Source organism: Prionailurus bengalensis, chromosome E1 (genome assembly GCF_016509475.1).
Source record: "Prionailurus bengalensis isolate Pbe53 chromosome E1, Fcat_Pben_1.1_paternal_pri, whole genome shotgun sequence".
Lineage (NCBI taxonomy): Eukaryota > Metazoa > Chordata > Mammalia > Carnivora > Felidae > Prionailurus > Prionailurus bengalensis.
This window is the reverse complement of record NC_057347.1, coordinates 48118330-48132107: the sequence shown is the minus strand read 5'-3', so window position 1 is coordinate 48132107 and position 13778 is coordinate 48118330. Positions and strand designations below refer to the sequence as shown.

At 48.2% G+C, this 13778-nt stretch overlaps 1 protein-coding gene across 2 annotated transcripts in view; it reads left to right on the top strand.

Annotated features, from left to right (window-relative positions):
- The first annotated feature begins 9990 nt into the window (after window positions 1-9990).
- PRKCA (protein kinase C alpha) overlaps window positions 9991-13778 on the top strand; it is a 404614-nt gene continuing 400826 nt past the window's right edge. Inside the window, exons 1-2 of one of the 2 annotated variants that reach the window (XM_043585073.1) lie at window positions 9991-10398; window positions 13325-13356. In XM_043585073.1, the coding sequence (XP_043441008.1) occupies window positions 10226-10398; window positions 13325-13356 (205 nt within the window). In that variant the 5' untranslated portion in view covers window positions 9991-10225. The remainder of the gene's footprint in view (window positions 10399-13324; window positions 13357-13778) is intronic. The other variant, XM_043585072.1, reaches the window with a different exon arrangement.

Below are 13778 nucleotides of genomic sequence, written 5' to 3'. Positions count from 1 at the left end.
TGCCTGCACTTGCCATGTGGGATGCGGCCCGATTCATGGATTGTTTCACAGAGCCGATTAGATCTGCAAATTGTCTTGGTTGAATTTTGCTGTTTAATGCTGTCGATGTGAGTTTTTATGTCCCCCGAGGGTCACTTTTGTCATTCTTTTTGTTTTGCCCAGAACAACACTCAGAGCATATTGTTACCCTCTCCTGTTTAATTTACTGAAGTTACAGGTTGAAAATATAGTTTCTTCCTTAAACTTTTAGGTTCAATTTATAAATCTCACTCTTTGATGTACAAGTCACTTTAGAGATGCTTGAAGAAAACCCTCACACACCACAGGGAAGTATCAATCGTCTGGCAAACACAGTTCTCCCCATGAAGACCTACCATTCAGGTTTCATAAGTCCAAGGGATTAAACTTATAAAACCGATGAATCTTAATGTTCTCTTAAGCGTTTTACTGCCGCTTCTAAAGGCAGTATGAGTTCAACTTGAAATTACAGTCCAAATCCATTAGTGGGTTGCACATTTTAAATTAGAATCACAAAGCAAATCTGTTAAAAGCCCTCAATGTGCCCAATTCTCTCGAATACAGGTATACACAGCTTGTTTCTAAGATCAACCGAAAAATACAAATGCTGCAGGGTTAAGGTACTTTATCATCTCTACAGGGGAGTCTGGATCTCCTTGGGGTGGAGAATGTCCGCCCCCTGAATAGTAGACCTTTATAACCTACCTGCAATGTGAGATTCCTGCCTTACCCAGCCGAGGCTGTTGCTAGACATCCCAGAAGAGAATGAAATCTCCAACTAAGACACCCAAGGGTGACTTTTCTTGTGACTGCCTGTGGATTTGGGCCCTTTTTCAGTCACTCTGCCCGAAATTCCATTCTCCCCATCTGCCTAAAAACAGAGCCTTCCAAGAGAACTCGACTGTCAGAAATCTCCTCGTTGGGACTTTCATAACTTTTATCAACGGAGATAAAGTCACGGCGATAAGGAGTCACCTACACAGATGTTGTCACAAAAATACCGCATTTCCCGTCTGTTCTCCCAAAGGCCTGTTTATCCTTCCCAGAAGCCATTTGTTTTTTACCTACATGCCCTTTTTTTTTTCACCTGTCTTTCCCTACTGACAAGTTAGATCAGCCTCCAATTCTAACCACCCCTTTGAGTAACATTTTTCTGTGTGCCTCTGCATAGGTACACGAATACATCTTGGTCTTTTCTCCTGTCAATCTGTCTTTTGTTCATTTAATTCACACGTACCCAACACTGAACCTAAGTGGGTATACGCAACTTTTTTTCTTCCTGCACACCTATCAACCATACTTAGCCAATGTATCTACTGGACATATCTATTCACTGCTCCCTCTCCAGGGTGATTCCTATCATCACACAAATGTAAGGTTACTGGCCCATAAAACGTGTATTTAAATGCCATTGACTGCCCTCCTTGACTTCTTTTTACTACCGTTTTCCATAGCATGCTGTAACCTCTCACTTCACTTTCTCTTCTTCCCTTCTTTCTTTTTTTTTTTTTTTAATTTTTTTTTTCAACGTTTTATTTATTTTTGGGACAGAGAGAGACAGAACCTGAACAGGGGAGGGGCAGAGAGAGAGGGAGACACAGAATCGGAAACAGGCTCCAGGCTCTGAGCCATCAGCCCAGAGCCTGACACGGGGCTCGAACTCACGGACCGCGAGATCGTGACCTGGCTGAAGTCGGACGCTTAACCGACTGCGCCACCCAGGCGCCCTTCTTCCCTTCTTTCTTAAACCCCCTCCAAACAAGCTTTAACGCCTCCCACTTCTCCACTGAAACTGTCTTTTCTGTCCAGTCTTCATCCCCAACGTCTGGGAACAGTGCCTGAGCATGTAAAGCATCCTCCGTCGATATTTACTACATAGTTTCTTTTTTTTAATACCAACTTTTTAAAAGTTTATTTATTTTACTTTTTGAGAGAGAGACAGCATGGGTGGGGAGGGGCAGAGAGAGAGAGGAGAGGGAGAGAGAGGGAGAAAGAGGCGGGGGAGGGAGAGAGAGGGAGGGAATATCTCAAGGAGGCTCTAGGATGTCAGGGAGGAGCCCAACACGGGGGCTCAAACCTACGAACGAGGACATCATGACCCAAGCCAAACGCTTGACGGAGCCAGCCAGGCGCCCCATAGATTGTGTTTCTGAATACTTTCCTTATTCTCCTTATTTGCTAAAGCCACACTTTGTATTTGTATAGAAATCGGAGTGACATTTGAATGGATTCCAGGACTTTGGGAGGGGTCTCCCTTCCAGTTCCAAGGCCATGCCGAACAGACACAATGGCAGATTGTAGCGTTGGCCAAAAAAATACGAAGTGTGCATTCAAAAGAACCAAGCTGTCATCACCGCACTGATACTTATGAACCAGCCTCCTCCCCGGAGGGGGCTGGCATTCTACGCCACTTACTGACCTACCTGTCTGAACTTTGCGGGCCATCCCTTCCGGGCTGCTTCTCCAAGTTCTGTTTCAATCTTTGCCCTCTGCCAATTGGTGGGAGGTGTGCTATTTTTGCTTCATTACTGCACACAGCATAAAACACCCAAACTGAAATGGGATCAAAGCTTTGAAGGTAGTTATGCATGGGCTTTAAATGATGGCTGTCATAAAAATAGAAGTGGGCATATGTGAGGAGTTACATTTTGCCAGGTGGAATGTCCCCAGCCTTCCCTCTCCACTGAAAGCACAAAGAGAATGTAAATTATACAGAGGCAGGGATTGTATCTGTTGTGTTCCCACTGTATCAGTGTATGGCAAACACACAGGGCGCCTGGGTGGCTCAGTCAATTAAGTGATTAAGCCTCCGGCTTCTGCTCAGGTCATGATCTCACTAGCTCAGAGCCTGGAACCTGCTTCCCGTTCCGGGCTCTTTCTGCCCCTTCTCTGCTTGTTCTGTCTCTGTCTGTCTCTCTCTCAAAACTAAATAAACAAACCTAAAAAAAAAAATGCACACAGTATAATATATTAATATTCCAGGACTTAGCATTCATTGCTGTGCACATGGATGGGGAGCTGGTCAATGCCAGAACTTTCCCTCTGCTCAGCTACCTTAAAGTTTACTCCCACTCCCAACTATCGTTTAAAACCAGTTCCTAGGAGCACCTAGGTGGCTCAGTCAGTTAAGCGTCTGACTTTGGCTCAGGTCATGATCTCATGGCTTGTGGGTTCGAGCCCCTTGTTGGGTTCAGTGCTGACAACTCCGAGCCTGGAACCTGCTTCCGATTCTCTGTCTCAGTCTCTCTGGCCCTCCCCAGCTCCTGCTCTGTCTCTCACTCTCTCTCAAAGATAAATAAACATTAAAAACAACAACAACAACAACAACAACAACCCAGCTCCTTGACTTTTCATAATGCGAAATCCTAGAAAGAATACAGAAGTCCTTGCCCTGAAAGGAGAGGTTGAAGGGAGGTTTTGTCCAAAAGGATATATAATAAAGGGTACAAAAAATGACAAAGGGGAGGGAAGGAAGTAAAGGTAGATCTAGCTGTGGGCAGGGGAGTAAATTTTTTCTTTGGTGGGGGGTGAGGAGGTTTCTGAGAGGCTACTGAGAATGTGGGAAATCCCAAGGAGTATGGCAAGGAAGAAAGGGAAGAAAGGGTTGAAAAGTCTGGTTGGGGGTTGGTTATAAATTGGGTTCTGTTTGATTCTCTTAGAGGGACTTGAGAAATAAATGATATATTTTTAATTTTACTCTTATTTCCTTTTTCTTATTGGGACTGTGCTTCTGTATTTTCATAGAATTTTATTTTAGAGAGAGAGCCAGTGGGGAGAGGGGCAGAGAGTCTTTTTTTTTTTTAATTTTTTGACATTTATTTATTATTGAGAAACAGAGAGACAGAGCATGAGCAGGGGAAGGGCAGAGATAAGGGGAGACACAGAACCTGAAGCAGGCTCCAAGCTCTGAGCTGTCAGCACAGAGCCCGACAGGGGGCTCGAACTCATGAACTGCAAGATCATGACCTGAGCCGAAGTCAGACGCTTAACCGACTAAGCCACGCAGGTGCCCTTAGGGGGAGAGAGTGTCTTAAGCAGGCTCCATGCTCAGCACAGAATAGAGCCCAAGGAGGTGGGGCTCGATCCCATGACGCTGGGATCATGACCCGAACCGAAATCAAGAGCTGGACGCTTAACTGGCTGAGCCCCCCAGGCGCCCCTGGACTGTGCTTCTTTAAATGATATTCCACTCCAGGGCTGAAGCTCTCTCCTTCCGAATGATAGCAGAACACTGAGTTCCCTGAGGGCAGGAAGCGTATCTTCTTTATTTTGTATTCCTGGGTGTAGCCAGGCGCCTGCCACAGAGTTGGAGCTCAGGGAGTAGTTCTGGAATGGAAATAAACCAGACTGTCACCTACCAGACCTAGTGGGCTTGTCTTAGCCCCCCAGGCAAGGGCAGCTGAAAGCCTTGTGGGAGGGCCAACTGGTGTTTTGGCTAGTTTTCTTCTGGCTTGTCTGTTGGGTTTAGTGTGCTTAGCTCCTCGACTTGTAAAGTTTTTAGAGTTTTGTTGCCGTATGATTGACTTACAGTAAACTGTACTGTATAATTCAAAGTGTATAATCCGGTGAGTTTTGATATGTGAACACATGGGAAGCCCACACCCAATGAACATAGCCGTCACCCCAACAGCTTCCTCCTGGTCATGACGTTTGGCATGTTTTGTGCTGTTTCAAGGTTCTATGATCTAGAGGTAAAGAGGAGAGGTAGGGGATGCGTGAAAGAAGGTTCATCGTGAAACGACAGTTGTCAAATCCGGGTGAGAGGTACACTTTCGCACATAGGTGGGCAGATAGTTTTCCCCAGCCAGGTTTGGGAAAGTGGGACAACTCTTGTGTACCCACTTCCATTTTAATCAGTAGTGAATGGCAAGTCATGGGAGTTGCGGGGGTTGTCACATAACTAGCATTTGCAAAGAATCCAGGCACTATGACCTTTGCTGAAAAGCAATTTAAAGGTGAAGGTGGGGGACCACGGTATCTATTTGCAATGTGAACTCTTATGTTTTTGTCAAAAAAAAAGTTTTTTTAATGTTTATTTTTGAGAGAGAGGGAGAGACAGAGCATGAGCAGGGGAGGGGCAGAGAGAGAGAGAGAGAGAGAGAGAGAGGAAGACACAGAATCCGAAGCAGGCTCCAGGCTCCCAGCTGTCAGCGCAGAACCCGAGGCGGGGCTTGAACTCATAAATTGTGAGATCATGACCTGAGCCAAAGTCAGACGCTTAACTGACTGAACCACCCAGGCGCCCCTGTTTTTGTTTTTGAGAGAGAGAAAGAGAGAGAGAGAGCACAGGTGAGCAAGGGGCAGAGAGAGAGAGAGAGAGAGAGAGAGAGAGAGAGAGAGAGAGAGAAGCAAGCAGGGCTGGAGCACACAAAGTGCGATCATGACCTGAGCTGAAGTCTGATACTTAACCAACTGAGAATCCCAGCGCCCTCTAAGGTACGTTTTTATACTCCCTCCATGTGTTGCCTCATAGTCATTGGGAGTGGAGCGAAATACATCTGTCAACTCAGAAGAAAGAACTTAAAAGAACACGGGAGCTCTCAGCTCCGTTCCCCCAAAATGCAGACTTGGTAAAGCCAAGAAGGACCACCCTACCTTGCATTTGTATGAGATTTTACGATTTACTAAACACTTATACTCATCAACTGGTTAAATCCTTTAAAAAAAAATTTTTTTTTTTTAAGTTTGTTTACTTTTGAGAGAGGGAGAGAGACAGACCATGAGTCGGGGAGGGGCAAAGAGAGAGGGAGACACAGAATCCGAAGCAGGCTCCAGGCTCTGAGCTGTCAGCACAGAGTCCGACGCGGGTCTGAAACCCACAAACCGTGAGATCATGACCTGACCTGAAATCTGACGCTAAACCGACCGCCCCAAGAGCCCCTCAACTGGTTAAAATCTTAAGAAAGTCCTAGGATGGTTAAGAATATCTCCATTTTTAGGAGAAGTTAATTTACTCAAGTTACACAAACTAGTAAGTGCCCACATCTGGTTTGTGCCATGGCTACTATGGAAAACTGGAAAAAAGTGGCGAAAAAACACTTTCAGGAGGAAGCTGAAATACTGGACACCAAGAAGCCTTCTTGCTCAATCCACTCAGGAATTCAACTCCCAGTTCCAGTTGAGGGCTAAGGAAGAGGTGAGGGTCCATGGCTTAAAACAGATTTCTCAGATATTTTACATTCAAATTGGTAGTTTCTACTTCATGCAACAATAACAAAATTCTGGCAACAAAACTTTCTGTGTTTAAAATAATAAATGGGAGCACCTGGGTGGCTCAGTCAGTTAAGCCTCTGACTCTTAATCTTGGCACAGGTTATGATCTCATGGTTCCTGGGACGGAGCCCCACATTGGGCTCTGTGCTGACAGTGCACAGCCTGCTTGGGATTCTCTCTCTCCTTTTCCCTCTCTGCCTCTCTCTGTCACTCTCAAAAATAAATAAATAAACTTAAAAAAATAAAATAATAAATCCCTCCTTTTTGATTAGAGGAAAACATGAAAAAAATTATGGCTTCTGATGCCCTTTCAAAAGGTGAGTCCTAGGCCAACGTCTTCCCTTCCAGTACAGAAAAGTATCTATATTCCCACCACCAGAGATGGTGACTTAGACGAACATTTTGCTGTATGTGCCTTTACACACACATGTGCATTCACAAACACATTTGTATTCATATAGATGCAAGTGTGGGTAAGTGTACAGACATTTTAAAAACTGGAATCTTACTTTGAATACTGTTTTACCTCCTGCTTCTTCTACTTACGAGCAAATTAATTCTTTTTTTTATTAAAAATTTTTTTCTTTTTTTTTTTAACGTTTATTTATTTTGAGACAGAGAGAGACAGAGCATGAACGGGGGAGGGGCAGAGAGAGAGGGAGACACAGAATCGGAAACAGGCTCCAGGCTCTGAGCCGTCAGCCCAGAGCCTGACGCGGGGCTTGAACTCCCGGAACGCGAGATCGTGACCTGGCTGAAGTCGGACGCTTAACCGACTGCGCCACCCAGGCGCCCCAGCAAATTAATTCTTTTAATACGATATAGCTAATTAGAAATCTTTGGTGTTTTGTTTCCAGGCTTTTTAAAAGTTACCATTTTTCTTAAACTAGAAACAAAGATTCTAAGGTACAGGAGAGGACACAGTGAAAGGTTAAGTCTTCCTCCAACCCCTTGGACAACCATACCTGGTCGTCCTGGTATTAACTCTGGGGCTTCTGACCCACCCACTCCTAGGAAATACTATCCTCCTTCCTAACTTACCGAGTGACAGTCACTTCCCAGCTAGACTTTGTCTCTCACCATTTCATGAGACCTGCCATTCACCCCAACTCTAAACACTGCCTAAGTAATTATACATCCCCCCCCCCCCGTTTTCTCAGCTCTCCGAAACCTTGGATTAAGTGCACAGAGTAAAACACGAGCCTTTTAATTATCTTGGTTACCATAAATCGCAGAATCAAGCTTTTTATACACGTAAACAATTCCTATTGCTCCATTTGAAAACGGCCTGGTCCATTTGAAAACAGAATAGTGATTCTGCACAGAGCAACAAGTTTTAGGTGGTAGCCTAAAGATTATTGGTTTTAAGTGAACCAGTCTGGTTTTAGAGTCATCACTGCAGTGGCCTCACTTTGATCCCAGCCCCCAGCCTCTGGGTCCTGCTGGTCTGAGCAAGACCTGTACAAAGCCTGGAACTTACTGCTCAAAGGCAGGGCTCACAGAGAAGGGTTCTGACAAACCATATTCAGTCTACCATTCCCTGTTCTTTCCTGCACCTTCTCCATGAAGCAGCTGACTCTAAAATCATTACCAATGCCCAGGACTGACTTACCGCTCCCTCTCCCCCCTTCTGTAATGCCCTCCATTTCAGTGCTATGAAGGAGAATTCTCCGGTTGGGTGCACGGGTGAACCGCAGCCCACATTTCCATCCGTCCTTGCCAGGGGCAGCGTTACACTGCTTGGTAAACCTGTTCCTGGTACATCTCCACCCACAGCCCCCACAATTGGGCTACGCTGTAGGCAACCGACCACTGAGGCTCAGCCCAGTTATCCATCAACTGGCTTCCAGTTAGTTCTCTCTTCACCCACAAGAAACAAGAGTAATAACTGAGGCAAGAAAGCCAAGTCACAACCTGAAAGAAAAGATATATTGTCTCCATCTGGTCCACCCATTGGGGAGATCAGTCGCTCCATTCCACCACATAGGAGATGACCAAAGCTGCTGCCATGGCTCCTTTGGTTGTTAGCTCATCCTCCGTATTACTTTACTCTGGGATTCCAGTCTCTGCAATCTCACCCTCCAACTCTGCCAGCTTTTTCTCCCATCATTACATCAAAGCTTTAGGGAAACGGAAAGAATCCTGTCTTTATAAAATGTGTGAGGACCACACTTAAGATGGTGAGGAGGAAAGAATTGTGTGTTTTATTCTGTGTGCTCTCAGATTTACGATTCTTAAACAACAAACAACCATGGCTTGGAATGCTTACCGTGTTTTGCGGAGAAGTTGATCCATGTTCCTAACATGCTCTGCTTTTCATTCCTTCCCTTGCCTCTTCCTTTTTTGCCTCCTCGGCTTGGAGGCGCTGCCATGATGGGTGAACTTTCTGATCACAGTATCAAACAGGTGCAGTCTCTTAGCAGTAACAACATTGTAAACGGGCCAGCAAAGCGCACGCTCCACTAATGGCCAGTCTATAGCTTACACTTGCTAAAATACGAAAGACACTTCTAGAATCAGGCATTCCATGAGCCAATCTTAAAAGATGGTAGCCCTAGGTGATCCCTGTGATGGACTCTAAAATTGGCATGTATCTTTACTTTTTTTCCTTTTTATTTTAAACTTCTTGAAGAATTAAACAACCTGCTCTCTTTCTTGATGTTCCTCAGCTCGTGTCGTTGTTTTGTGACCCTAGTGAATCTGACAACGTAGAAAAACAACAGTGAGACGCTGGGGGATGGTTGTTTCCCTTATGTATGTTAAGCACCCTCCAGGCAGAACTAATAAATATTCAGCAAGTGATTAGCTGGTCCATCCCCACGTGTCCTTTGCAGATCCCTGCCAGCTCTCCTTTCACCAGCAGTTTCACTTGGTAATTTACAAGTGTTCTGGCTGCACTCTGCACCTGCCAGCATTGCAGTAATTAGCTTAGGATGCAAAAAGCTTTCTAAATTAAGGTTCCGGACTTGTAGAATCAAGAAAGGCTGATAATCAACCTTGCAACTGGAGTACCCAACGAGCAACGGGATAAATAGGGATAAACAACCAGGGCAAGTCCTTTAACCGTCCCGCGTGCACATTAGAGGTCTATGCAAGATGCAGGTGAAACCCAGCTCAACAGTTAGGGGCAGGTGGCAGGGTCAGTGGGCGAAGATTTGCGATCAAGCCCTTCCTCCTGCCCTATATAAGCAGCGTGGAGGGCGCGGGCCGGGGCGTTTGGGGGCACCTACGGCTGGTGGGACATAAAGCCTCAACGCCGCGTCTCGGAAGGTGAGGAAGGGCGGGCGTCTGAGCGGGTCGGACCCAGAGACGGCGGCGGCGGGTGCTGCCTGGAGCCCGGTGCAGCGAGTCGGACGTCCCACCGGGGCGAGGGGGGACCAGGAGCCGGGCGGGGAAGGATGAGCTGGCTGGGATGGGAGGAGGAAGCCGAGGGAGCAGGAGGCAGAGCCGGAGGAGCGGAAGAAGAGGAGGCGGAGGAGGGCGAGAGGCAGGAGGGAAGGGAGGAAAGGAGAAAGGCGGCGGAGGAGCGCGGCCCGCCCTCCCGGCGTCCTCCTCCGCTCCCAAGTTCGGGCGGGCCCGGCCCAGGCCGCCGCCGCCACCCCACCCCCGCCCTTTCTCGGGCTGCTCGCAAAACGCGGAGGCGCCGACTCCCCCGGGCGCTTGGGCTCGCGTCCGCCCCGCGCGCGCCCCCGCGGCCCTCGCGCTCCGGGCATGCGCAGTGGGCGGCGCCGCTCCGGGCCGCCCCTGCCGCCGAGAGTAGGAAGCGCGAGCGCCCGGCGCCGGGCTGTCAGTGAGCGTGGGGCCAGCGAGCGAGCGAACGGCTCCGGCTCCCGCGCCCGCTCCGGCCCGACTCTTCCCCGGCCGCCGCCGCGCCGCGACCTCGGCCGCCGGCCCGCGTTCCCCCCGCCCCCGCCCGGGGTCGCCCGCCCCCGCCCCCCGGCCCTCCCCGGCTGCTGCGGCTCCCCGGCGGAGGCAAGAGGTGGTTGGGGGGACCATGGCTGACGTTTTCCCGGCCAACGACTCCACGGCGTCTCAGGACGTGGCCAACCGCTTCGCCCGCAAAGGGGCGCTGAGGCAGAAGAACGTGCACGAGGTGAAGAACCACAAATTCATCGCCCGCTTCTTCAAGCAGCCCACCTTCTGCAGCCACTGCACCGACTTCATCTGGTAGGTGCGCGCGGGCCGGGGCGCACGGCCGGCCGCCCGGACCCCCTCTCGCGGCGCCCGGGGGCTGGGGACCGGTCCCCTTGTAGCCGGGGTCGCATCGCTCCGGGGACCCTCGCCCGCCCTCCCCGCCCCCACGGCCGGGCGCGCCCACTCCGGGGCTGACTCACTCGGGGAACTTGGAAAGCCGGCCGAGTCCGAACTCTCGCCCGGAACGGCGCGCGCGCTCCGGCGACGCTTTCGGGCAGGACTCCCGGGGAAGTCGCCGCCAGGTCACACACACCCCCCTGCCGCAGGAGGGGAGGCTGGCCCCGCGCCGCAGTGACACTGATCCCCTTCGCGGGTCCAGTGTCCTCCTCCTCCCAGGCGCACCCGCCCTTCCGCACCGATAGAGGAGCTGCTGGTTGGGTGTGAGCGAAGGGGAGCGAAAGAGCCCAAAGGGCAGAGTTTTCCCGGAGAAACACGCCCGAAGTAACCGGGGAGCGGCGGCGACTGCGCCTCGCGGTCCAAGTTACGGGCGAGCCAGGCTGGGCGCATTCGGGGGTGTGTGTTGCTCCCCAGCGGGCTTGGACTGCGCTGCTAGCTTGGGTCCCTGCCTACTGTAGCTTGTATCCGCCGGGCACGGGAGACCGGACTTGTCCGGGTGAACCCAGGGGGAGCGGAGAGACCGCAAACTGCTGAAAGCTTGCAGTGGAGGAGGGGGGACTAAGACCAGGCGAATGGCAGGAGGGCGGAGGGAGTCGTCTAAAACAGACCCTGTCAACACGAGATTAGACGTGCTGCCTGGTTGAGGAGGACCGAGGCCTTAGTTAAAAACACTACTGTAAGGTGTCAGAACTCAAGTAGAATTAACCAGGGATACAGGCATTAACTTGGGCCAGTGGTTTGGGGATCCTGATAAACGGAAAGCCTTCAGGGGTCTCTGCACCCCGTGAGACCAGGTGAAACCGTACATGCCCTTTTCTGGTCCCGGTTCTAGCTTTTACTGATTCTCAGAACGTGGGCGACCCCTTCTCCCACAGACCCCAACGTGTAGAAAGCTGGAACTTCAGGAATATCAGGTGTCCCAGTTTTTTTCCCCTTTAGATTGGCAGATACCTACCAGCCTTTTAGTATGAATTCACGAATGTGGCTAGGAGGCTCCCCAAGTCAGAACTAAGGCAAGCGTTCCTTAATTCCTGTCGACCCTAGGCTAGGGGCCGCACTCGGGTGACAGTGTCTCAGTGCACCTTGCCACTAACCTTTGCGTGACATACCTTGTTGGGGCCCTAGGCAGAACTGGTGGATGGCTATGTGACTCCATCACACCTGGAGGCAGAGCACTTCAAGCATGGTGCTAATGAAACGCTTAATTTTGCCTCTGGATGGCATCTGAATTCACACGGCGGGGGGAATCATGAGTACCACGAATGTGCTCATAAGGTGCTTAATTCTTCCTTTATGGAGATTATCTGAATCCATCACACCTGGAGGAACTCGCCTCTAAGGGCACCACAGATGTGCCAAAGTGCCTAACTTTACCCTTCTGGATGGCTATCCGAATCTACCACACCTGGGGAAAATCCCCTCCAAGGGAGAGTTGGACAAGCCTAGTCCTAATAAGGTGCTTAGTTTTTTCCTTACAAATCTCAATAGTTCCGTGAAAAGCACAGTCATGTCTATGAATGATTACCACTGTGTAGTCAGCGTACGAAGCAGTTGTGTTCCAAGGAGAAGTTAGCCATGTCTACAGTTAGCTAAAATAAGTTCTTAGAGCTTCAGGGCAAAGAAGATAGTGCATCTAGTTAAGGGGAGTCCTGCAGCCTCCTATCCCATGCTCCATAAAAAGGGAAACAGTAAGACTGCTGTCGGTCTGTGCCAGAAGTAGGTAAATTAGGAAAGACTTGTAACATACATACCCAGGCTCGCTAATGTCTTTCCACTATCTGGTGCCCCAAAGGATCAGCCCCTGGTGAACTGCTGTGGCACTTCGGGTCACCAGGTGTAATGTGAAGTGGAAAATAAAGGTCTCCCTGTCAGCTTCCTCCCTGGCTAATTCCCCTGACCGTAAACTACTTGGAAGGTCCTGGAAAATATTCACTAGGATTGTCTCGCAGTGGTTTTAACTTCAGTTATCTTTCATTGTTTCTGTGGGCCCTTAATTTACCAGTTTGTTTTAAATATTAAAACCCTTTAAAAACCATAAAAGTTTGGGTCTATGTGTGGGGGGGTGACTAAACATATGAAGTGTCTTGTCAACTTAGGATGGTGATGTAAAGCAAAAAATTAGAGCTTATGCTAGAGTTTTAGTGCAGTTCATTCTAGTTGTAACCGTGTTTATGGTTTCATGTGTCTGGCAGGGAGGGCAGAGTAAATCTTCTAAAGGAACCTACAAGAACAAAATAGCCTCTGTATTTGCTTTGAATCCTGTTGATTCTCTCCCCAAAAAATTTCACGTGCAGTTTTAATAAACATACTGTAAAACTGGTCTTTTAAATCTAAAAATGTTGAGTGGGTACTGTTTGGAAGTTTCTAGACCCCCATTCTATAATAAATGAAGCCACTTCTTTAGAGAGCAATGACTTTCATTTGGTCTTTAAGGACAGAATCAAAGTGTACTGCTTTCAAACATAGTCCTCTTGTTGAACATCATGGCCAACTCCAAATACCCTAGCCGTCTGGTCTTGAAACTTCAATATTAATAACAAAGTGTGAACTTAGAGAAGATTGTTGTGCTTTGAAAAAATTCAAGGAGCCTTTGGAAGCCATACAGAGGTTGTTTTCTCCCCCCAAAACCGAATTTATTCAGTACTCTGAGCATGTTTTCCTATAAAATCGTTGGTTCTCACGTATAAACCCTTAGTTCTGTGGAATACTGTTTCATAACTGGCTTAAACTATGGTATACAACACAAGATATGTTAAGATATTTTGTTGTTTCTGTTTTTCAGGGGGTTTGGGAAACAAGGCTTCCAGTGCCAAGGTAAGCTGTCACGTTGGATTTTATTTTCAAGTACAACATGAAACCAGCATTCCAAACGGGAACAATATTTCCAGTCCTCTTTTCTTCGTGATCCAAAAAAAAGGTGGTTTAGATATTTTCAAAAAGAGGTCTCTAAATTTGGACTGTTTAAAAAAAAAAAAAATCAAACGGTATTGCCTAGTAATCTGCATATAGAGCTGCCTTTTTCTCATTGAAGAAAAAAAAACCTTCCTGTAACTTTATTTTTTGCCAAGAACATTCTTGTCAGAAACTGCTGTCTCTGTGTGGGTGTTGAGGAAAAGAAATGCAATCACTTTGTATTCACGCGGCTTTTCTGGTTCTTGCTCGGTTTTTGTTCTTTATTGCTCTTACCTATGCCTTAGGTTGGACTCCTTGTAACTAATTTTGGGCCATGTATCATT